This window comes from Chiloscyllium plagiosum, unplaced genomic scaffold (assembly GCF_037043375.1).
Source record: "Chiloscyllium plagiosum isolate Xiang-an unplaced genomic scaffold, Cpla_swu_hap1 HiC_scaffold_10, whole genome shotgun sequence".
In the NCBI taxonomy this organism is placed as follows: Eukaryota; Metazoa; Chordata; class Chondrichthyes; order Orectolobiformes; family Hemiscylliidae; genus Chiloscyllium; species Chiloscyllium plagiosum.
Genome location: NW_028270148.1, coordinates 70565775 through 70588779, shown reverse-complemented (window position 1 = coordinate 70588779; position 23005 = coordinate 70565775). Strand labels below are relative to the sequence as shown.

Below are 23005 nucleotides of genomic sequence, written 5' to 3'. Positions count from 1 at the left end.
GTTATAGTCAACAGATTTAATTGGAAGTACACTAGCTTTTGCGTTGTGTGATTTTTAACCTTGTACAGCCCAGTCCAACACCAGCATCTCCAAATCGTGGATGAAGCTGGGAGTAGATTGCTTTACACTCGCAGAAACTGATTACCTTATCACAGTCGGCTATTATTCTGACAAGTCGAGGTGGACCATCTGAATTTGACATTTACCACTGAGATTGTCGAATGCCTGAAAGCACAGTTCTTGGTGCTTGAAAATCTCACCTTGACATTAGGTTCTGCATCATTGTGATGGCAATGACTTAAAAAGTGTTGAATGCTGGACAAAGTATCCAACACCTTTGAAACTTCTGAGGGGGGCGGCAGGGGGAAACATCATCTCATTGTGTGTCACGTGAGTATGAAGATGAACTTTACACACTGCATTGAAAGGAGGAATGGTTGATGTGAACCTGGGATGGGAAGGGGTTTAGAGCACAGTAGTTACTCCTTATTTATGTAGTATGTATAAATTCTCAATTCCTTGCTATCCTGCCAGCAGTGGAGAGGATGGCAGACAATTCTACCTCTTATCCAGCGATAAATTAAACCGCTTAAGTGGCCATTAATTGCCTCTTTCTGCTGCCATTGGCATTCCACCAGCTCTTGGAAACTGCCATGTAAATTCTGGTGGATGTTGGTGGATGGACCTATCTCGGAATCTTTAGACCTGTGCAAGAGCTCCCAGTGGCAATGAGAAGGTACTGTATCATCCTTCCTGGTGTCCTCCTCTTCCAGGTGCAGTCCCAGCAGTGGCCACTGCTGCTGGTGGCACTGTGGACCTCCAATTGTCCAAACAGCTCCTCAGGACACCTGACTAGCTTTGACTGGAACAATTGCTTAGTGGCAACCAACCAACCAGCTGCCAGCTGTAAAGTTTACTTCCCCTGCTCCACTCTGCTTTCGGGTCTGTTCCTGGGACCCCCCTCCCCCAATCACATCAACAAAGTTCAGCCTGATGTCACCACTAGTCCAAGTGACAACTCCAATCTTTTTCCATAACCTTTGCATTTCATCCAAACTCTGGTTTGCTCAATTACAAGGCCCCCAAATCCTTCTAGACTTTTCACCCCACTCTCTCAGTTGTAGACTCTGCCCCCTGTCCCCTCCAGCTCCTTCTTGGGCCAACTCTCCCCATTTTCTCCCAGCCAAGATCCTTGCTGTCCTGATCACAGTGTCCAGTATGTAATCCTGACAAATCAGAATTAAAAGAGCAAACCTGACGCAAATGCAATGAACAAAAACTATGGCACTACCAGCACTTTTTAATCAGTGAAGTGTCCATTGTAAAGGCCTCTTCAGGTAGCGTCTGTACTATCAATGACACCAAGTTTTCATCACATTACAAAGTTGGCTCTGATCATACCTTTCTGCCACATTTGATAATTCTATGATGGGATGTAAGTTTGCACTTTCAGGTTTCCCCTACTGAGTTTCAAAACAAGAGCTGCAAATTATGAAGTGATGCTATTAGTTAAATACTATGGCCTATGTTGTTTTCTCCCACCTCTCCCAAACAAAAATAGAACTGGTAAAACATGGAGTCAGACAGAGACTTTGTCCTCCGGATCACTGGGGACATGACGTTGTAAGCAGAACGAGGAAAAGAAATTAAAATTGAAATTATAAGCTAAAAACTGTCATTCTTTATTGTAATGACCACTTGTGTGGTCTGAAGGCAGTTAATTAAATTCCACTGGTCAAGGTTTGATCACAAAGGAAGATGCTATTGCTCCTTATAAAATAGTGAAATGTGGAAATCCTGTGCCATTGCAAATGACAGGATTAGAGGGACACATGTACCATTAGCACTTTGAATCTAGTAATACAAGCCAGCTTTAGTATTAGATAAATAAATCCAGTGTTTTTCTGATAGTCACCACCAGTTCGTTGTCACTGGAGGGCAGTAGATAATCCTATTTTCCCAAGCCATTGTAATTCAGCCTTTTGACACTACACTGCATCCTGTCATGGCCAAATGCGCGTAGAATGCAGACGACGTCTGAGATACAATACACAACTCCAGAATCAAAGGCACAATTGTAACACCTTTTACGAAACTGTATGCTGAATTTGCTGTGTTCAATGGATGGAGCAGTCTACAGAATGAAAAGGAACATGCTTTCTTGAAAAAGTATCTGAATGCCAATCTTCTATCTAGAGTCACTATGTCACCAGCAACTTTATTAAAGCATTCTAATAACAATATAAAATGTCCTGTTCCATCAAAATGAGAGATTAACAACTAAATGTTAAACTTGAAACATTTAATGATTTAAAAGCTGTTGTCTGAGAATTGTTATTGTGTTAATGTTCAGCATATGAAAATCAACCACTGCAGCAGCAATACCTGAGGCTCACGCTGTATCATTCTTTTCTGAGTGATTTGAAATTATAGGTGTTATGTAAGTGCAGGTGAACTATTTAAGAAGTTTATTGAAAACTAGAGATTTAAAGCCAACTCTTAAAGGTATTCAAATTACATCTGACATGGTCATGTAACTGTAATAAGTGTATTTTCAATAATAGTATTAAAATAATTTTAAAAGCGATAAGGAAGTGAAGGTTGCCAGAAAGTGAACAATAGCTTTATTTTCTAAAATAGTGGGGGCATGCACTTTGCATAAGTGACTTAAAAAAAGTCTAACAACATCACCAAATCTTTGCTTCCCTTTTTCTTGTAAGAAACAGAGTTGTTTTGCACCCAGTAATTGCTGCTTATTATGGCATACAATGAAAAGAAGGCAGAGAAGGACTACAAACGGTTTTATAGGCTTGTCAGCAGGGATCTTTTAGTACAAATTGCTGGATAAATGAAGCAGCCTGTTGTTTCCTCAGTTAAAACAGTGAGTTATGTCAAAGAAGGAGAGGTGGAGCAGCATCAGCAGGCAGTGTTAAGGTTACCTGCTGGGTCCTAATTGGTGGCCAGTGTTGTTAATGGCTTCCTGTGGCTGAATGTTTACATGTCATTTGCTCGGTGCTTTGTATCTCAGCTTCTAGAACTACTGACAAGTTCTTCAATCTGTCTTTTTTTTAGAATACTTCGAGGCAGATATTTGGTCAGCAGTCAGAATGCGCCCAGCTCTACCATGAAATTAAATACCTCAAGTCCATTCCAAAGTCACATTTTTACATGGTATGAATGCTGAATCTTTTGTTTCAGAATCTTTTGTATCAGAATTAAAGGTGCGGCGCTCCGAAAGCTAGTGCTTCCAATTAAACCTGTTGGACTACAACCTGGTGTTGTTGATTTTTAACTTTGTTTTGTACCATCTCACTAAAAGAAAATTGCTATTCAAATGTCATACGCTAAATTGGTAGTGGGGCCACAAAAGCCTAATGTAACATTGTTATCACCCAAGCAATTTTTTAATTCTTCTTTAAATAATTTCAGAAATGGAGAGATTCCAGGAGAAACCAAAAATCATTTTTTTGACAGAATTTGGAAGTCATCTTGTTCCTCCTCTCTCTGAGTCTCCTTTTCTACCTACCTTGCTGGATATATATGAGGAATTTAGTTAAAGGGATACAGCTGGACGTAAAAAAAATCCTGTCCCTATTGAAATCTGATGACAAAAGGGTTAGCAATAGTCTAGTGTTAGAAATTCAGCAATCTGGTTATTACATAAATAGCTGACCCTTGCCTTGGAATTTACCAAGTAGTAAATATCAGGGGATTCAGGTTTAGAGTATAATGAAGTGTAATAATCAATTTTAGTTCCCAATCTGCATTTTTATCAGAATTATGTATTTGTACTTCAATTCTTATTGTTATTCTAAATCTGTATTTCCAGCTCTCTAATTATTTATTGGGCACTAGTAATGTCGGGTAGTGCTAAACCAAATAAAACCAGGAGGCCCCAGGTTCAATCCAAAATTGATCCTCGATTACCCACTCTCAAAATGTGTTAAGATTGCTGGAGCATACATCCAGCAGAAAATAGGATTGAAGAGACCATCAGATTCAGCTGGGATAAACACCATTTAATATATCAATAGTGTATATCTCAGTTTAGCTCAGGGTTGAATCTGGGAATAGACTTGCCTATTTGCCTCACCTAAGACCAGATTAAACTTGGGGAGCCACTTTATAGAAGCTGAGATGGCTTGTCTTTTGTCATTGTGTTAGTAATCAAAAATGGGATAATATAATATTAACTTGAAAAATGCACATACGAAAATAGAAATAGTATGTTTACAAATTTTTGTTTTTAAAAAGGCACTGAGCACTTGAATACTTGCAACAGGTTTGTGAAAATTGACCACAAAGAGGTACACGAGTAATTAGTGAGATTTGTGCATGCAACTTTGATGTCACTTGGTGCTAAAACCTGTCCTTCAACTTGCCTTTGTTCAGATTGTAGAGCTGCAGGACCAACTGGCCAAGAATGGAATTTTGAAAAACCAAGGAGATTATGAAGAATTCTGGCGCCTCTTAAAACAAACGCCACGTGCTTCACCGTTTGAAGCAAAACTTCAGGACATAAAGCTAAAAAGTTTAGTTTATTATCTTACCCATCTAAATCACTTTAAATGTCTAACAAAGTTGAGAAGAGGCTACTTTTCTTTAAAGAGTTCCTTTGTTTTATATAGATACTGTAGATATATCATTAATGGTGAATTACACATCTCTTGAGTAGGTGAGACCTGAACCTAGATCTCCTGGGTCAGAGGTTGGGACTATGCTACTGTGCCACGAAAGTTCTTGGCTTAGACTTACATGAAGAGATTCATCTGTGAGTCATACTGGAATTAATATTCAGCTGCACTGGATTCTTTTTTATTTGTTCCTTGACGTGGGCATGACTGGCAAGGCCAAACTAAAATTCTTTACACCGAGCGCTGAAGAGGCTGGATTATTAAGTAAATTCAAGGTTGTGATTGACAGATTTTCAATTATTAACAAAATCAAGAATCATAAGGAAAAGGCAGGAAAGTGGATTTGAGTATTACCAGATCAGTTGTGATGTCAATGAATGGCAGGGTGGTTTTGATGGGTTGAATGGCCTACTTCAGCTCCTTCATTTTATGGCTAGCTTTTGTTTCCTATGCTTAATCTCTCTTAACTGAATGACTTGCTGGATCACATCAAAGAGCAGGTAAGAGTTAACTGTGTATCTGGGGTCTCGTGTAAACTAGGTAAGCATGACAGATTTCCTTTCCTAACAAAATTAGTGACCCAAAAGGCGTTTTACAACAATGATTTGTTGTCATGGTCATGTGTCTTACTTGCTTTATATTCTAGATTTATTTATTGAATGCACATTCGATTAGCTCTCATGGTTGAGTTTGAACTCATGTCCCAAGATCACAAGCCTGTACCTTTGCATTACCAATCCAATGTCAATGACACCACCATCTCTCCTGTTCACAGATGCATAAAGTTCCAGCAAACAACTACTAGCTGTTGTTCCTGCTGATGTTATATAGGTAGATGCATTGACATATAGGACTTCAATGAACTCTGCATGGAAATATCCTATTATTCAACAGCTCTGGACTTCACCTATGTCTGAACTTGAACAACAGTTCATCGATGTTCCATGCCAAATCCATCAATTATATTCTGGTTAAATCCAAGTATTTGGTCATTGTTAGAAAGAAATCCGAGGTATCTTGAGTTTTCTCAAGATACATTCATGAGCTTATTTTTGCTGCCACTTTGGGTCTATCATTTCTATTTCTACTTTTTTTTCTCTACCCCTGCTAGATTCACCTCCTTTATCATCATGTCTCCTCTTACTTTGCCCTTCTTGGCTATTCTACTTTCCCTAATTCCTTCCTGAATCCTGTAGTAGTCTTTGGCCTTGCTAATCATCTACTGCTTACTTTCTCTTGGATAAATTTGGAATCTCTGTCTGTGCCTCTCTTGGCATTCTTCATGGAAACCTGGTATGACAACACCTTTCCCTAATCCAAACTTCCCTGCCTGACTATACATTTCACCATTTTCCCTCCCAAACTTCTTCATATGGTTATATGGCCAGATCTTGCCTCAATTTGTCCCTGATTGTTTTGACACCATCTCCTCCTTTGAACATCTCATTTTGAACCATCCCTCTTGCTTCTCATATAACATCCTCATTCTCTACTATTCAAGCAAGTAAATATTTTCACTGCTTTCCTTCCTTAGCCTATAAATCAAGCACCATCTCATAGCCAATGGTTTCATCCTCCATCTAAGTTCGTGAAACCCCCTCTACTGCTTTCTTCTTCTTCCTAAATCTCTCCTTCCAAAAAAAACTCCTCAGCCCATTTATATGTTTACTTGTCATTTCATGCAGTTTCTCTACTGCAATCATAAATGCAGCCATCTCTCATCATTTCCATGTTTCGTACTCCATCTACATGGTCTTCTTGCTCCAAAATCTTTCTCCTCCTTTGTCCAGCTCTGGAAGAAACCTCTCCTCCCAGCTAATTACAGTATTTGCAAACGCACAACTGCTGAGCTCCACTTTCCACAATATTTTTTCAGCTATGTGTTTCCTCTTACCTTCATCATTGCTGTTCTTGATCCAGTCAAAACAATTACACTCACCTATCCTAGTTGCTCTCTATTCTGTCCCAATCATTGTTTACCTTAAGTCCAAGATATGCAGAGTGGAGTGCTTATGGTAAACAACTGATTTAGCCAATTATTGCCAGAACAGTCTTGACCATTATAAAGCACTATTGGATCCTGCTGTCATTTGCCAGAGTTGTATACTATTCCAGAATCACTCTGGATACTGGAATAACTCCCTGCATTCTCTTCCCAACACCAACTGCCTCCTTAAATAGCATTTTCCTGCCAACCCACCATCCACATCACCTCCAAAAAGTGTGAGAAACTGACATTCTTCCTACCACGATGTTCATCGGTGTGTAATTCCCTCACCTCCAGTTCTGTTTGCTCTTTCTTTTTAAACTGGTATTTACACCATGCCCTACTCTGTCCTTGCAACCTCCCACCCTTGTCCAGCCTTTAATTCATCTCCAAAGTCTTTGAAAGTGTTGTCACTACTCAAATTGATTCTTACCATTGTTTTTCCAACTCCATGTATGAATCCTTCCAATCAGGATTCCATTCCACCACAGATTGAAATAGCCCTTATCAAAGTCATAAAGATGTCTGTTGTGATTATGACAGGAGTAAACTATTTCTCCCTGTCCTTCTCCACCTCTCTACAGACTTTGACATGGTGACCAAACCATCCTGCTCTAACCCTCCATCCAGTTGGCTGGGACTTCCCTTGCCTTGCTCCAGTCTTAACCAGGGACCTCAACTATTGCCTCTGGTGTCCCCTAATGATTTATCCTTGTCCTCCTCCTACGTTACTTGCCATCCATGACAACATTTGAAAACAACATTACATGCAACATTCATGCTGACAACACCCCTAACTACCAATTACTAGCTTATTCAACCTCTACTTGGCTCTTTTTGTCACATAGCTTGTCTGATATCCAGCAATGGATGATCAGAGTTTCCCTCCAGTTAAATATTGAAGAGAGCAAAACAATTGTCTGAGACTATTCCAGACCTTCAATGGAGCCACCAACCCCTTTCCATCACCAAGTCCATCTCCTTCCAACTGCATAACATACCTGATGCTGCCCGGCATCAGGTCATTTGCTGCTGGAACTCCTCATCCACATGTTGATCACCCTGAAACTTGACTTCTGCAATGCTGTCCTGGCCAGCTCCCTACCTTGCATCTACATCAACAGGCACACATCCAAAAACATGCTGTCCAGATCCAAACTCTCACTAAGTCATAGGCATTCATCAGCTGGTGCCAACTGACTTACATTGACACCCAGTCAAGAAGCATCTCAGTCTTAAAATTTGTACCTATGATTTCAAACCACTCCGATATTTCCCTGCAACATCTTCCAGCCCTCTGAAATCTCTGTCCCCTTCCAATTTAAGTCTTGTGAGCATTCCCAAGTTTCATTGCTCCCCCTTCAGCTACCTGGTTCTAACTTTTGAAGTTCCCTTCCTTAAACTTTTCTGCATCTCCATCATTCTCTCATCTCATTGAGATGTACCTTTGAACCTACCTCCAGACCAAGCTTTGGGTCATCTGTCCAATCTCTCCATACGTTGTTCAATGTGAAGAGTTTTGCACTTTGGGATGTTTACTAAACTGAAGGCACTATGCACAAGTTGTTTTTGTTGTAATTGTATTATTTTGTTGTCAGTGAATAGGTCACCACCTTGTGTCAACAAGAGACTCGGACAAGATCTAGCAAGAAATCCATGTGTAGCAAGAAAGACAAAGAATCATACCCCAGCTGTAAGCAACTTATCTCTGTATCAATTCATTATTACGTGTTGACATTGATTTTAGTGAATGAAAAGCAATGTATTAAATGATTGCCTTGCTTGTTAATATTTGTATTAGATACTAGAATAATTCTTTCTTATTGATTATCTGGAATTGACTATCGACATGGTATATTTATTCGATGTGCCCTATAAGCTTCATTTTTATTTTCCCTGCCACATTTTAGGGAGGGGGCTGATATTTTTCCATTTCCCTTCTCTCTCTATTGGCAGTTCTATTGGTACGCAAGTGGTTTTATTTACATGTGAGCTTTGACACTCACTCTCAGCAGGATGTTCGTTGTGAGAGGGAATCACAGCTGATCCTTCACTTCTTCAATGTCCGCTTTTTCAATGCGCATTTTCAGCAGGGGGCAAGAGCTGATGAATAGAGATCAGATGTGGGAACTTGGGCTGAATTTTCTCCCCCATTGGATATTAGTAAAGATTGGAAACGTGGGTCATGTTTTTTGGCCCTTTCTCAAGTTCAGGGGATTTGTTGTTAGATGTAGAGGGTCTTCGGGGCTTGTATGTTGCAACTATTTGCTAAATAGAATGAAGCTATTAAACAAACCATTTCTATTGTCGTTGTATGATCCTTGGGTTGCTAGTTTATTAAGATTGAAGCCTATTCAGAGAGTACATACCAACTGAAATGAGCAAGTATTCAATAGAAGTACAACCTCCAATTTCAGAGAATACTTAATTTTCACAGGATTGTAAAGATAGTTATAAATCTTGGCCAAATATGATAGCTGTTGGCTTTAATCATTTCTGGTGTGTATTTTCTAGATGTTGATTTTATTATTATAGTTCTTTTAGAAGTACAATAGCATCTGTACAAATAGTATCGACACCTACCAGTATAACATCCCTAATATTCACCCTTATGAATTGATGAAGATGTGGTTCAAACATCACTTATTTTATTTTAGAGGCACTTTGACTTCCTTGTGCAAATATAAGTTTTAAGTATCTTTGGAAAATATGTAATGAGAATGTGAAGTGATTAGCAGCTTGTATCCTGACATTGCTTGTGCTCACTACAATATGTCTCTGTTACCTTGCAGTTTCTTATTTTGAATTAGAACTTAGCACTCAAGCTTTCTACTGCAGATGGAAGATCCAAAATGGAAAATGCACTTGAAATGATAGAGACCACTGGTTACATGTTATGAAGGGAAATTAAGTTTCATCATAGAGATGAACAAAAGTAAATCAGCTTTTATAGCACTTTCATTTTTCTTTGTATGAAAACTGCAACACCTTTCCAAAAGGAGCAGTAGGAATTATTTGAGGATGTGATAGCACTGTAGAATATGTATCCAGACTGAATTGCAGTATATAATGCAGGCTGAGATACTAATGCCTCATTACATTTTTTATAATTATATGAATGTAGTTTATATTTTTGCAGCAGTTTCTTTCCACCTTGACTTGATTGGGGAAGGGAAGCTTGTTTAGAAAGAGAAGCTGGAAGTGGAATGAATGATCGAAGTCAAGGATGACTCCAGGTTTACCTCGGCCCTGCTTTTCTTGTGTACAGACTAACAGCTGCGTCCTGGATGATGAGTTGGGGCGGGTCGGGCCCTTCACACAGCAGTGTGATTTGAACGTTAGCCTTCCAATCTATGAGACGTGGCAATAATTCTTAGCCCAGTTTGTCAAGAGATTGCTGAAGGCAGTTAAAGGTTTAATTTGCAGGGCACATTCTTTCTTTGGGTACTGCATGATCTGGAAGAAAGTCAGTAGACGTCTTGTGACACTAGACTCATCTATTTCATCATGTTTGTTTTCCCTGCAGCCTATTCATTTACAAAAGAATTTATTGTAATAAGGCATCTATTTTAAGTAGTTGGTACTTAATATAGGTTCATGAGTCTAAATTACAGCCATTAAATGATTAAAAGGTGTACAATTTTAGTATAAAATAGAAAACAATTCAATTCAATATGTTTTGAATTTGAAGCTATGATAAGATTACAGAAACCAACATAGCCCTGACTCACTGGAATTTATTATCTGAATAGAAGTTTGATTTCTTCAGAATTATTTTATTTGTTTTACACTTTTAATTGTCTTTTTAAAGTTACCATTTTTATCAATTTTTTAAAGCATAATTATTGTATAATCATAGTATTTACATACATTTTATTTACTTTGATAAGATTTTTTTAAAAACTTGGTGCTAGTAGTCCCCTACGTTCTGCTGTGTTTTTAATTTTATCCTTGGTGGATATCTTTTGTAATTCCATCAATAACGTTGACTACTTAGTTATCATCAGATAGAGAACTGCACCATGCATAATGAAACAATGATATTTTGTATTCAGCGTATTCTGATTTTTTTTACAAGATTGGGTTATAGAAAAACTGAATGTTCATGTTCACCTTACTGTTGCACAAAATAACTTGGGAAAGATCAATTGGAAGATTACATTTCACAGTAGTTCCCACAAAGATGTGGTTCTAATTGATACTGAGATGTAGATTTATTTGTGAGCCTCCCAACATAAGTTACATTTTCCTGATAAAACTAATTACCTTTTTCTCAGAATGTGAAGAAATGATGACCAGCAGATTTCAATGTGCTGTATTTCATAAAGGTTTGTCAGAGTGAAACAGCATAGAGACCATTCAGCCCATCATGCCTTTGAAGCCATCAGTTAGTCCCAATCCGTGTTGCTTTCCTACAGTCCTGTAAATATTTCCCTTTCAAGTATTGCATCCAATTTAATTTGAAACTTACTGTTGAATCCATTAGCTTTCATGCAGTACATTCTAAATCATAGCAGTTTGCTGCAGTAAAAAATTCTCCTGAATCTTCACTGGTTATTTTGTCTTTAGTTATAATAACACTCTGAGGTCAAATTGGACAAATTTTCTGGGTTCAGTTATGAATTATGTCCATTTATGTGAAACCTTGGAGACCTTTTTAAACCATATTCAATATTCTTTGATATTGTGCTCTGAGGAAATGAGAAATGTATTGGAGATTGGGTTACAGCCTATATCGAGAATTGTCTGAGAATGTCATACTGCTGAAAACAGAGGGATCAGTGAACTAGCCACCTACACTGACCTAAATGTACAAACCTGCTAAACCCAACATAATAGTCAGGACGGAAAGCACAAATAAGGGAGACATGTTCAAAGAATAAAGTAAAATGAACGCAGGATTGGAATTTATGGCAATATTAACAACTTGAGTTTCCTTTGCACAGTGTTTGTTAGCTGTGGGTTTTCACTGCCAACTAGAAACTTTAGATGCAGTTAGTATAAATAGTGAGGGATTTAGAATGGGAGTTCTATTGATCCTTCATCATAATTTCATGGAAACTCCAAGAAAATGCCCGTTGAGGTCCTTTTCCAGGGTTTCCACAGATTTTCCATAAAAGCAAATTATTGAGGAAGAATGTGCTTCCTTTTGCTTCATGATAATGTGCAATCAGATCAATTGTCATTTCTAGAAGTTGTAGGCAAAAGTGAGGAGTGCAGATGCTGGAAACCAGAGTTTAGATTAGAGTGGTGCTGGAAAAGCACAGCAAGTCAGGCAGCATCCGAGGAGCAGTAAAATCGACGTTTCGGGCAAATCCTGATTCCTGATGAAGGGCTTTTGCCCGAAACATCGATTTTCCTGCTCCTCGGCTGCTGCCTGACCTGTGCTTTTCCAGCGCCACTCTGATCTAATTTCTAGAAGTTGTGATGAAGTATGGGATGGCACGGTGACTCAATGGTTAGCATTGCTGCCTCAAATTGCAAGGGGGAGAAAGTGAGGACTGCAGATGCTGGAGATCAGAGCTGAAAATGTGTTGCCGGAAAAGCGCAGCAGGTCAGGCAGCATCCAAAGAACAGGAGAATCGACGTTTCGGGCATAAGCCCTTCTTCAGGAATGAGGAAAGTGTGTCCAGCAGGCTAAGATAAAAGATAGGGAGGAGGGACTTGGGGGAGGGGCGTTGGAATTGCGATAGGTGGAGGGAGGTCAAGGTGAGGGTGATAGGCCGGAGTGGGGTGGGGGCGGAGAGGTCAGGAAGAAGATTGCAGGTTAGGAAGGCGGTGCTGAGTTCGAGGGATTTGACTGAGACCAGGTGGGGGGAGGGGAAATGAGGAAACTGGAGAAATCTGAGTTCATCCCTTGTGGTTGGAGGGTTCCCAGGCAGAAGATGAGGCGCTCTTCCTCCAACCGTCGTGTTGCCATGGTCTGGCGATGGAGGAGTCCAAGGACCTGCATGTCCTTGGTGGAGTGGGAGGGGGAGTTAAAGTGTTGGGCCACGGGGTGGTTGGGTTGGTTGGTCCGGGTGTCCCAGAAGTGTTCTCTGAAACGTTCCGCAAGTAGGCGGCCTGTCTCCCCAATATAGAGGAGGCCACATCGGGTGCAGCGGATGCAATAGATGATGTGGAGGTGCAGGTGAATTTGTGGCGGATATGGAAGTGTCCCTTGGGGCCTTGAAGGGAAGTAAGGGGGGAGGTGTGGGCGCAAGTTTTGCATTTCTTGTGGTTGCAGGGGAAGGTGCCGGGAGTGGAGGTTGGGTTGGTGGGGGGTGTGGACCTGACGAGGGAGTCACGGAGGGAGTGGTCTTTTCGGAAAGCTGATCAGGGAGGGGAGGGAAATATATCCCTGGTGGTGGGGTCTGTTTGGAGGTGGCGGAAATGACGGCGGATGATACGTTGTACATGGTGGTTGGTGGGGTGGTAGGTGAGGACCAGTGGGGTTCTGTCCTGGTGGCGGTTGGAGGGGTGGGGCTCAAGGGCGGAGGAGCGGGAAGTGGAAGAGATGCGGTGGAGGGCATCGTCGACTACGTCTGGCGGGAAATTGCGGTCCTTGAAGAAGGAGGCCATCTGGGTTGTACGGTTTTGGAACTGGTCCTCCTGGGAGCAGATGCGGCGGAGACGAATGAATTGGGAATATGGGATGGCGTTTTTACAGGGGGCAGGGTGGGAGGAGGTGTAGTCTAGGTAGCTGTGGGAGTCGGTCGGTTTATAGTAAAGTTCCATAGCCCAACACTTTAACTCCCCCTCCCACTCCACCAAGGACATGCAGGTCCTTGGACTCCTCCATCGCCAGACCATGGCAACACGACGGTTGGAGGAAGAGCCCCTCATCTTCTGCCTGGGAACCCTCCAACCACAAGGGATGAACTCAGATTTCTCCAGTTTCCTCATTTCCCCTCCCCCCACCTTGTCTCAGTCAAATCCCTCGAACTCAGCACCGCCTTCCTAACCTGCAATCTTCTTCCTGACCTCTCCGCCCCCACCCCACTCCGGCCTATCACCCTCACCTTGACCTCCCTCCACCTATCGCAATTCCAACGCCCCTCCCCCAAGTCCCTCCTCCCTATCTTTTATCTTAGCCTGCTGGACACACTTTCCTCATTCCTGAAGAAGGGCTTATGCCCGAAACGTCGATTCTCCTGTTCTTTGGATGCTGCCTGACCTGCTGCGCTTTTCCGGCAACACATTTTCAGCTCAAATTGCTAGGGACCAGGGTTCAATTCCAGACTTGGATGACTGTCTGTATAGAGTTTGCACATTCTCCCCATGTCCTCCGGGTGCTCCAATTTCCTCCCACAGTCCAAAAGATGTGCAGGTTAAGTGGATTAGCCATGCTAAACTGCCCATAGTGTCCAAGGTTTTACAGCCAGGTGGATTAGGCACACGAAGTGCAGAGTGGGGATCTGGTTGGGATGCTGTTCAAAGTGTCGGTATGGACTCAATGGGCCAAATGGCCTGCTTCACCACTAGGGATTCTATGATTTAAAGGTGTCCCTAAACCCAGAAATGTATGTTTACATTCAGCATATGTATCTTTTCAATGATGTAGAGAAGTAAAGCCAAGGAAAGAGTTTCTCCTGATGACTTTTTTGATCAACATGCTGGTTCGTGTGAAATTTAGCCGCACAGATCAGAAAGATTCTGCATTAAATCCTGATGTATCTCAAATTATTTTTCAAGCAGGGTGGCATTAAGGGGAGCCAGAATGCTGGCAAACATGGTGAATTGGTTTGAATCTGAGTGACAGTGAGAAAAGGATTAGGTTCAATGATCATGTATTCGGTAGTGAAAAAACTTGATATGGCTGACCAGTCTAGGTTCTAATGTGACATTGGACTGCAGGAGGACATTTGTCTCCACCTACTCTGATGCCTTTAGGAGGGGAACGGAAATCACTTCATTTGATTTTTAGCATATCCTAAAAACTTCATACCCACAAAGTACTTTTTGAAGTACATCACTGTTACTGCATGAGTAAACATGGCAGACAATCTTGCAGAATGGATATAGTTAAGGAGAAAGGAATAGTCTAAGGCTTAAAAATTCCTGAATGCGTTATTAAACTAAAGGCAGGGAATTAGACATGTTGGGCACAATGCTGTTAGGGATCTAAAATCACTTGCTGCAGCTTGCACACTTACTCAAGCAGTGAGTCACATTAAATGTTATATTGGTACAGGTGGCACAGCATGTGCACAGGGAACTTGATTTGACATCAGCACAGTTACTTTGGAGCTCAGAGCTGCCACTAACACTCTGCTTTTCCTCATATAGCTCAGCGTATGTTCATCAGTATAAAGGTCCTCCAACCTGAAAGGAGTTATCAATTATTTGTCATCAGTTCAGATTGATTTTTTCAGGCTGTTGCTATGATTCTCCAACTGTTTAGTTCTTTCTTTAGTGGTTCATTCTGAAGGTGTTCTTGCTGACGGATCTCAACAAGCAGATGTTTCCAATGGAGAATGAACAGTCACCATGCTCCTGGATGAGAGAGGTGTAGTGAAGGATGGACAGTTGGGGTGGTAGTAATGGATTGTTAGTAGGACGTTTTCTCTCTCTCTCTCTCTCTCTCTCTCTCTCTCTCTCTCCCAGCTGCTCCCTGAACCTCCAAATGGAACACTGAGATGCTAGCTGTTCAGCAAGAACCTCCTCAGTGGGACCTATTGCTTGCTGCAGCCATGGATGCTGAGTTGGCAAAGGCACAATACCACTGGTTGTGAACATGATCATAGTGTATAGCTCCTCCTTTTCTTTAGTCATTCCTAGCATGTGGGCATCATTGCCATCTCCAATGTTATTTGCCCTTGAGGAGTGGTGATAAGCTGCTTTTTTGAATTGGTGCAGTCCTTTCTAAGTGCTATTAGAAAGGAAATGTCAGGATTTTGACCCAGCAATAGTGAAGGAGCAATTATATAGTTCTAAGTTGGGTTGGGGTGATAGTTGGACAAGAACTTAAAGGAGTTGATGTTTTTCAGGTGCAGCTACTGCTCATGTTTTTCTAGCTGGTAGTCTGGAGGCTCAAAAAGTGCTGAGTGCTGCAGTAAATCTTTATAGATGGTACATACTAAAGGTGCACTAAAGGAAGACTGAATGAATTCTGAAGAAGGCCTGTCTATCAAGATGCTGAAAATGTGTTGCTAGAAAAGCGCAGCAGGTCAGGCAGCATCCAAGGAGCAGGAGAATTGACGTTTCGGGCATAAGCCCTTCTTCAGCCCTGATCTCCAGCATCTGCAGCCCTCACTTTCTGTCTATCAAGATGACTGCTTTGTTCTTAATGGTGCTGAGTTTCTTGAGTGTTGTTGGCACTACACTTATCCAGGTAAGTGTTAAGTGTTCATTCAGACTCCTTACTTGTGCCTTTGTGGATGGTAGGAAGGCTTTTGGAGAAGTTGGAGGTGATTTACACAAGATAGAATTTCCAGCCTCAGACCTGCTTTTCTAGCCACGTGCTACAAGTTCATCCAGTTCAGTTTCTGGTCCAAAGTCATCCCGGGGTATTCAGTGTTGATAATATCACTGAATGTCAGGGCTGAAACTGGAAATACTTTCAACATTTCACAGTATCGTTGTTAGTTAAAGAAGGTCACTGAGGACTTCTCTTCAAAGAGTACTAACTATGGTGTAACTACATATCATTCTCTCATGCCTGATCTCAGCATGTAGAGCAAGCATTGGGATTTACGAAGCTCGCAGACTTCCTCATTGGGCAGTGTGCCATTGACTACTTCACACCACCAAGTGAGTGTCACATCAACTCTGCCTAGAGCAGAATAGAAAGAGATTCCACTTCAGTGCATGACCTTAGGCAGTAAATCATACAGGTCAATGGCCAAGATCAGACTTATGAATGGACCTCTGATATATTAGACTTGATCTTTGGCTGCACCTTTTCTGTAGCTGTAACAGCATATTCTGCATTCTGTTCTACTTACATACTTATATGAGGTATGATTGGTCTAGATCACACGGAAACAGCACTTTTCACTGTACACGTGACAATAATAAATTAAATCAAGATCTAATCAATACCCTAGCAGTCATGATGACTTCAGTCTGCAGCAGTTTTGAATCAGTTTGGCAGGCCAAAGGGTAGGTACTGGATGACCAGGGCTATCTGCCAACCACATAGTATATAATCTAGCACACATACAGAGTGGGCTTCCAATACAGTAAGTCTTCAGTTAAAGTTGCAATTGCTTTCCAGAAAATCAACTTTAAGTGAATCAGATTATCGCATTAAAATCAACATAAAAGCATAATTTGGGTCTTCTAAATCAGTAAAGAAATGTTAAAATTTTACCGTGTAAGTTGAAATTGTTGACATTGCTAAATTCTTTCACTGGTAGATGAACAAGTGGTGTTCTTTGACTGTCCTAGTCATTGTGAACCCTTCCACCCACAGACCCTGTGGTTTGTGTACTCTCATCTCCTGTTCCCTAACCAGTATACCTGTGCTTGTTCCCAACACTCTGTCTTGCAGCTGCGACTGTTCCCGGAATTCCCCTCTCGCCGACCCTCCACTCGCTGAACCTCTTGCTCCTGGCTCTCTCTCTCTCATAGGCTCCTTCTCCTGAATCCTCAGGGTGAATGAACACACTGGCACAACTTCAATGCTACTCCTCCTGCCACTCATCTCCAGAGCCAACACTCACACCAAAGGCTTAGGAGAGGTAAGCAGCAATCTATAAGGAAAATGTCGATTTTGACAGCACTTCTCCACAGCCAGGATCCCCATTTTCACTATGCTGGAGCTGCAGCTTCTGATCAGATCTGGCTGTGGATCAGGACTTAGAAGGGGATGCAGGTTCAGAAGAGGGAAGCATCAGTGGGAATTCTGGGGAGTGGGAGGTTCCGCAAGAGGGTGAGTCAGGGAGTGACAGAGGCTGCAAGTCAGAGTGTCAGCAGCATGAAGGTAGGTGTGAGAATAGCAGGCTGCTTCTAGCTGACACCAATCTGGTCATGCAGCCCTACTTAGGATCGGAAGAAAATATCTTTAAAATCTACCTCATGCACTACATGAGAATATAGGCATTATTAACAGACCAACTTTAAATCAAAACAACGTTAAATGCCTTGTCATCAAATGGGGACTTTTTTATAGAGTAAATTAGATTCTCAACAGTTTGGAAACAGGCCCTTCGGCCCAACAAGTCCACACTGACCATCCAAAGAGTAACTCACCAGACGCATTTCCCTCTGACTAATGCACCTAACACTATGGGCAATTTAGCATGGTCAATTCACCTTACCTGCAAAAGTTTGGACTGTGGGAGGAAACTGGAGCACCTGGAGGAAACCTATGCAGACATTGGGAGAATGTGTAAATTCCATACAGACATTCGCCTGAGGCTGGAATTGAACCTGGGTCCCTGGCGCTGTGAGGCAACAGTGACAGTCCTTTGTTCTTCGAGAGTGACCTTATAAAGGTTTATAAAATCATGAGGGGCAATTTTAGGATAAATAGAGAAAGTCTTTCCCCTGGGGTGGGGGAGTCCAGAACTAGAGGGCATAGGTTTAGGGTGAGAGGGGAAAGATATAAAAGGGACCTAAATGTTTTCGTATAGAGGGTCATGCCAGAGGAAGTAGTGGAGGCTGGTACAATTGCAGCATTCAAAAGGCATCTAGATGGGCATATGAATAGGAAGAATTTAGAGGGATATGGGCCAAGTGCTGACAAATGAGACTAGATTAGGTTAGGATAACTGGTCTGTTTGGACGAGTTGGACTGAAGGGTCTGTTTCGTGCTGTACATCTCTATGACTCTCTGCCTCTATCACTCTCTTCTCGGTGTTCCTTCACTATGTGGACAGGTTGCATCTTATTTAGAGGAAGGGGGACAAAATAGAAGGTGCATGCCTACTTCATTTGCATCTTGTGAGTAAGTAAAGATTTCTGATGAGGAGGCAGTAGGATGCAAGAATCCAGGTTAATTATGAGAACACTCCAGCCTCAGCAGTTGCCACTCCAATTATCGTCAACATCTTTTCCACAAGAGAGGACAGCAAGGCGGGTCCAACTCCCTCTGCCCATCTCCTACTGTACTTAGTCAGGCATCACCTTATTCTACTTGAAAGAGAAATTCTGCATGAAAGAGAAAGGAGTGTGTTAGTGAATATTTGCATCTGTGGCGTTAAATTGCCAGAAATTTGTACAAATGTGAGCTGTGTGTGAAGATGGTAGCAGTGCGAAGTATGTGAGGGCCTGAGGTGAAACAGAGATAAATGCCAGATATGAGGCTGACTCAAAGCAACATTAGGTGTTGCCTTGCTACCTGCATTATATTCAGTGGACATAGGGTAATTGTGACAACCTCCTTGGCAATTTTCAATGGTGATTTAATCCAATCCCCTATATCTTTGTGGGTTAGATAAATATTTATTTTAAAAATATTTCATGAAGCAGCACAGCAGTAGTAGATTTAAATTTCACACATTAGGCAGTATGTTTTTTGTTGTGAATGTACGTGTAAAATACATTTTCAGATTTCACTCATTTTGAATGATTTCCATCACAGTTGTTGCAAGTAGAGACTATCCTTACTGATATTGTATCAATCGGTATTTTTGGGAAATCCATGTATACATCCTATTTTAAAGCTCTGTGATCCACCTTATTCTTTAGAAGTTTGGTCCTACACAATTTGACCATTAAACCGCTTATGAGTACATTCAGCTGACTTTTGTAATTGCTTCCAAATGCTGTGAGGATTACTGGGAATGTCACCAAACCGTGAGGAGGCCAGGCAAGTCTTTCATCCTACCTCCTGCCTAAGGTAAGCCACATGGGCCACTGTTTACTCTGTCTGGTCCAGGACAAATAGATCTTAACTCATTCCTTGTTATCATCGGTCTGACTTGAGCAAGAGCAATTGTTCACAGAAGCATGGTAAAACAGTAATGAGAACATTTCTGTTTAAAAGAGGAAATGCAAAAGAGAAACTTATGCATTACACTCAAAAAGCTGATGAAACAGATCCTGATAGTGGTATCTTTTAAAAGACAGTATTAGATGTATTAACTCAGACTATCTATTTTTATTAATAAATGTAACCTGGGCTCTCTTTATTTCATTCAGCTTTGGATTAAAAAGATTTGGGCATCTTTTATTGCACAATGCAAAGGAACTGATTGCCAGTTAAAGCAACTGCAAATGGCAGAATAGATGTCAATTACTTCACCACTGACACTGTGCACACTTAGCACACAGGCAGTGTAGAATCATAGAATCCCTACAGTGTGGAAAGAAGTCATTGATGGAAATGTGTTGCTGGAAAAGCGCAGCAGGTCAGGCAGCATCTAGGGAACAGGAGAATCGACGTTTCGGGCATTAGCCCTTCTTCAGGAAGGGCTAATGCCCGAAACGTCGATTCTCCTGTTCCCTAGATGCTGCCTGACCTGCTGCGCTTTTCCAGCAACACATTTCCATCTGTGATCTCCAGCATCTGCAGACCTCACTTTCTCCTCAAAGAAGTCATTGAGCCCATCGAGCCTGCACTGACCCTCTGAAGAGCATCCCACCCTATCCCCATATTTACCATGGCTAACCAAACTAATCTGCACATTCTAGACTTTACGGGACAATTTAGAGTGGCCAATTCACAAAACCTGCACATCTTTGCACTGTGGGAGGAAACTAGAGCGTCCAAAGCTGGTATCAAAGCCAGGTCCCTGGCACTGTGAGGGTAGCAGTGCTAACCACTGAGCCAACGTGCCGCTGTGGATCAGATAAATGGAACTAACCATTTGGCAGTACAATAAGGGTCAATTCCAAAGAGAGAAAGAGAAAGAATTGTATTTCTGTAGTATCTTTCATAACCTTAGGATATCCCAAAGTGCTTTCCTGCTAATGAAATGCTTTTCAATGTTTAATCACTGTTGGACTGTTGGAAAAGCAGAAGCCAATTTGTGCACAGCCAAATCCCTTAAATGCCATGTGACAATAATCAGTTTTTAGATGTTGGTTGAAGGCTAAGTGCTGAACTAGGGCATTGCCAAACACGTTCCTACACTATTTCAAACAGTATCATGGGAAGACACACTTACAATGCATGAAGCACATTTCATAATTTAGGCAACACTTCAATCCTGAATAATCCCAGCAGATTATTTCCTAATATTTGATGTTGGGTTTTTCTTTCTGACACATATGTTGGTGCTATTGTGTTTCTCTCCCCTGACTTGCTGGCAGACTTTTTTTCTCTATTGATTCTTCTCGAAATCAGTACAGGAACTGATGCACGCTGCATCTGATACAGTCCATATTTTAGCATCCAGTAAGGCTGTATTAGGGATTTTTAAAAAAAGTTTTGTAAAATAAACTTCATTCATAAGAATATCTTTATGTACATGCATAGTCAATGAAGCAATTTGATTCTGTACAGTAGCATACAAACCAACATTGGAGTTTGACTCTATCCAACATACAAACCAAAGGCATTTCTTACTTGTACAAAACTATATTTACATACTTGAGGCAGCGGGAGGGTATGATATCTGAACGGACCCCCATTTAACTTTGGTAGAGAGACCTTAGATAATGGTCTATCCCCACTGCACCTTTGGGGAATCAAGCTTTAGTGCGTTCCTCAGCACACAGTTCTGAACCTTGGAATGGACCAGTCTGCAACATTCAGTTGAGGTTGACTCCTTGCACTGGAAGATCTAAGGCTGCATGAGGGATCACAGCACTGGTCTTTTAGTTTTATTGCCCACTACCTAGAAATCATATTAACTCCAGTGCGCTGGCTTTAAGTGGTGGGTTCTCTTCATAGTCAGATTGTCTGGTGGAACTGTGAGCTCGGGGTACTGTGGGAGGAAGAGCACCAAAACCCAGCTCCCAGTATTTTGCTGGAAATCACACCTCAGAGAAGCAAAAACAGAAGAAAATAGGCAACACTTTTTTCACCGCTGTCCACCTGAGAAGGTTCCAGAGAGTATGCACAGCTTCTGAGTTCTGAGTGCCAGCCCAAAGCCTGTTAGTATTCTTGTGTCTAAAGTAACATGTTCTAGTTTTGAACCCTGCTAAACACAGTCAGACCGAGCCCCCACTGGTGCATAATTCAATCTGGATGTCCTGATGTGTTTTGTAGATAAGGTCTGCTACAAAGACAATGTTTTTAAAAAGTTTGTGGAAACTTTAGTTGTACTGAATACAATTAGAGAGAGGCCATCGCATTATTACAATTTTACATAAGGCAATATGATAATACAGCCCTATCAGAAGTGGTTTGGTAGGTTGGGCATGTACCAATTGGAGTTTTGAAGAGTGAGAGGTGAAGCATGTAAGCATTGAAGCATGTAAGATTCTAGGGTGACTTTGCAGAGTAGATACTGACAATTCATTTCCCTTTAGGGGAGAGTCTCGGATCAGAGGCATAATCTTAGAATAAGGACATGCCCATTTAAGATAACTTTGAGGAGGATTGCTTCTCTTAAAGGGTTGTGAATGTGTGGAATACTTTACCATTAAGAATTGTTAAAGCTGTTCATTAAGTTCACTCAAGGCTAAGATAGACAACTTTAATCAGTAAGAAAACAAGGCTTATGAGGAAAGGCAGGAAAGTGGAATGGAGGATTATCAAATCAGCTATGATCTCATTCAACTGTGGAGCAGAATCAACGGACTTAATGTCTGATTCTGTATCTACATTATATGATCTTGTGATAATAATAAATGCTAAATACATTTTACATGATATCCTCTGGAATGAGTTTTCTTGACTAAATCTGAGTTCCATTGAGCTTTTCGAAAGAGTTTTTTACCATGTCACGTAGCAAGTTATCTTACCAAACTCACTTCATTAATTACCTACTATGACCCTTCTTGGCACATGCCATTCTCACAAATAACTCACCACTTAATGGATGTCTTCCAAAAGACTGGCATCTCTTGCGTCCGTGCCATCTTAAAAAGTCTGTTGTCAACCTGTATGAGCACTGGCATTCCAAAGCTGCCCTCCTTACTCAAAGCCTGAGTCTCAACATGTCGGAGTAGAGGAAGGTGACACTGTGATTCTCCGACAGGGACTGGAGGCAGTGTTCCCTCTACACTGTGTACCTATGTGTGTGAGCAGCCATTCTGAGAACCCGTGCACAGTGATCAGCTTGCCAACCCCCTTCAGCATTGATTTCTGGTCCTGGAAGGTGCACAGACTTCAGAGGACCATACAACTGAAAAAAAATTAGTGGGAGAGCTGCCCGGAGGTCCTGATGGGCAGGGTGAACCAAGGGAGAGGCATCCTCTACCCAGAGAACCACCAAAGAAGGCTGCACTTCCAATGCTGCCAGCCTGAATTAGTGCCATCTCCAAGGCGAGATGAAATGCCCAGCAATACAGAAAGCAAGTTAATGATCTCCTCTGCTCCACCAGAGTAACAGTGACACACTTTTTC

The 23005-nt window shown here is 41.5% G+C and overlaps 1 protein-coding gene across 1 annotated transcript in view; it reads left to right on the top strand.

Annotated features, from left to right (window-relative positions):
• Positions 1 to 23005, top strand: part of LOC122552905 (uncharacterized) — a 153254-nt gene that overhangs the window by 47662 nt on the left and 82587 nt on the right. Inside the window, exons 5-7 of the mRNA XM_087991440.1 lie at positions 3073 to 3171; positions 4393 to 4531; positions 8220 to 8314. Of these exons, the coding sequence (XP_087847566.1) occupies positions 3073 to 3171; positions 4393 to 4531; positions 8220 to 8314 (333 nt within the window). The remainder of the gene's footprint in view (positions 1 to 3072; positions 3172 to 4392; positions 4532 to 8219; positions 8315 to 23005) is intronic.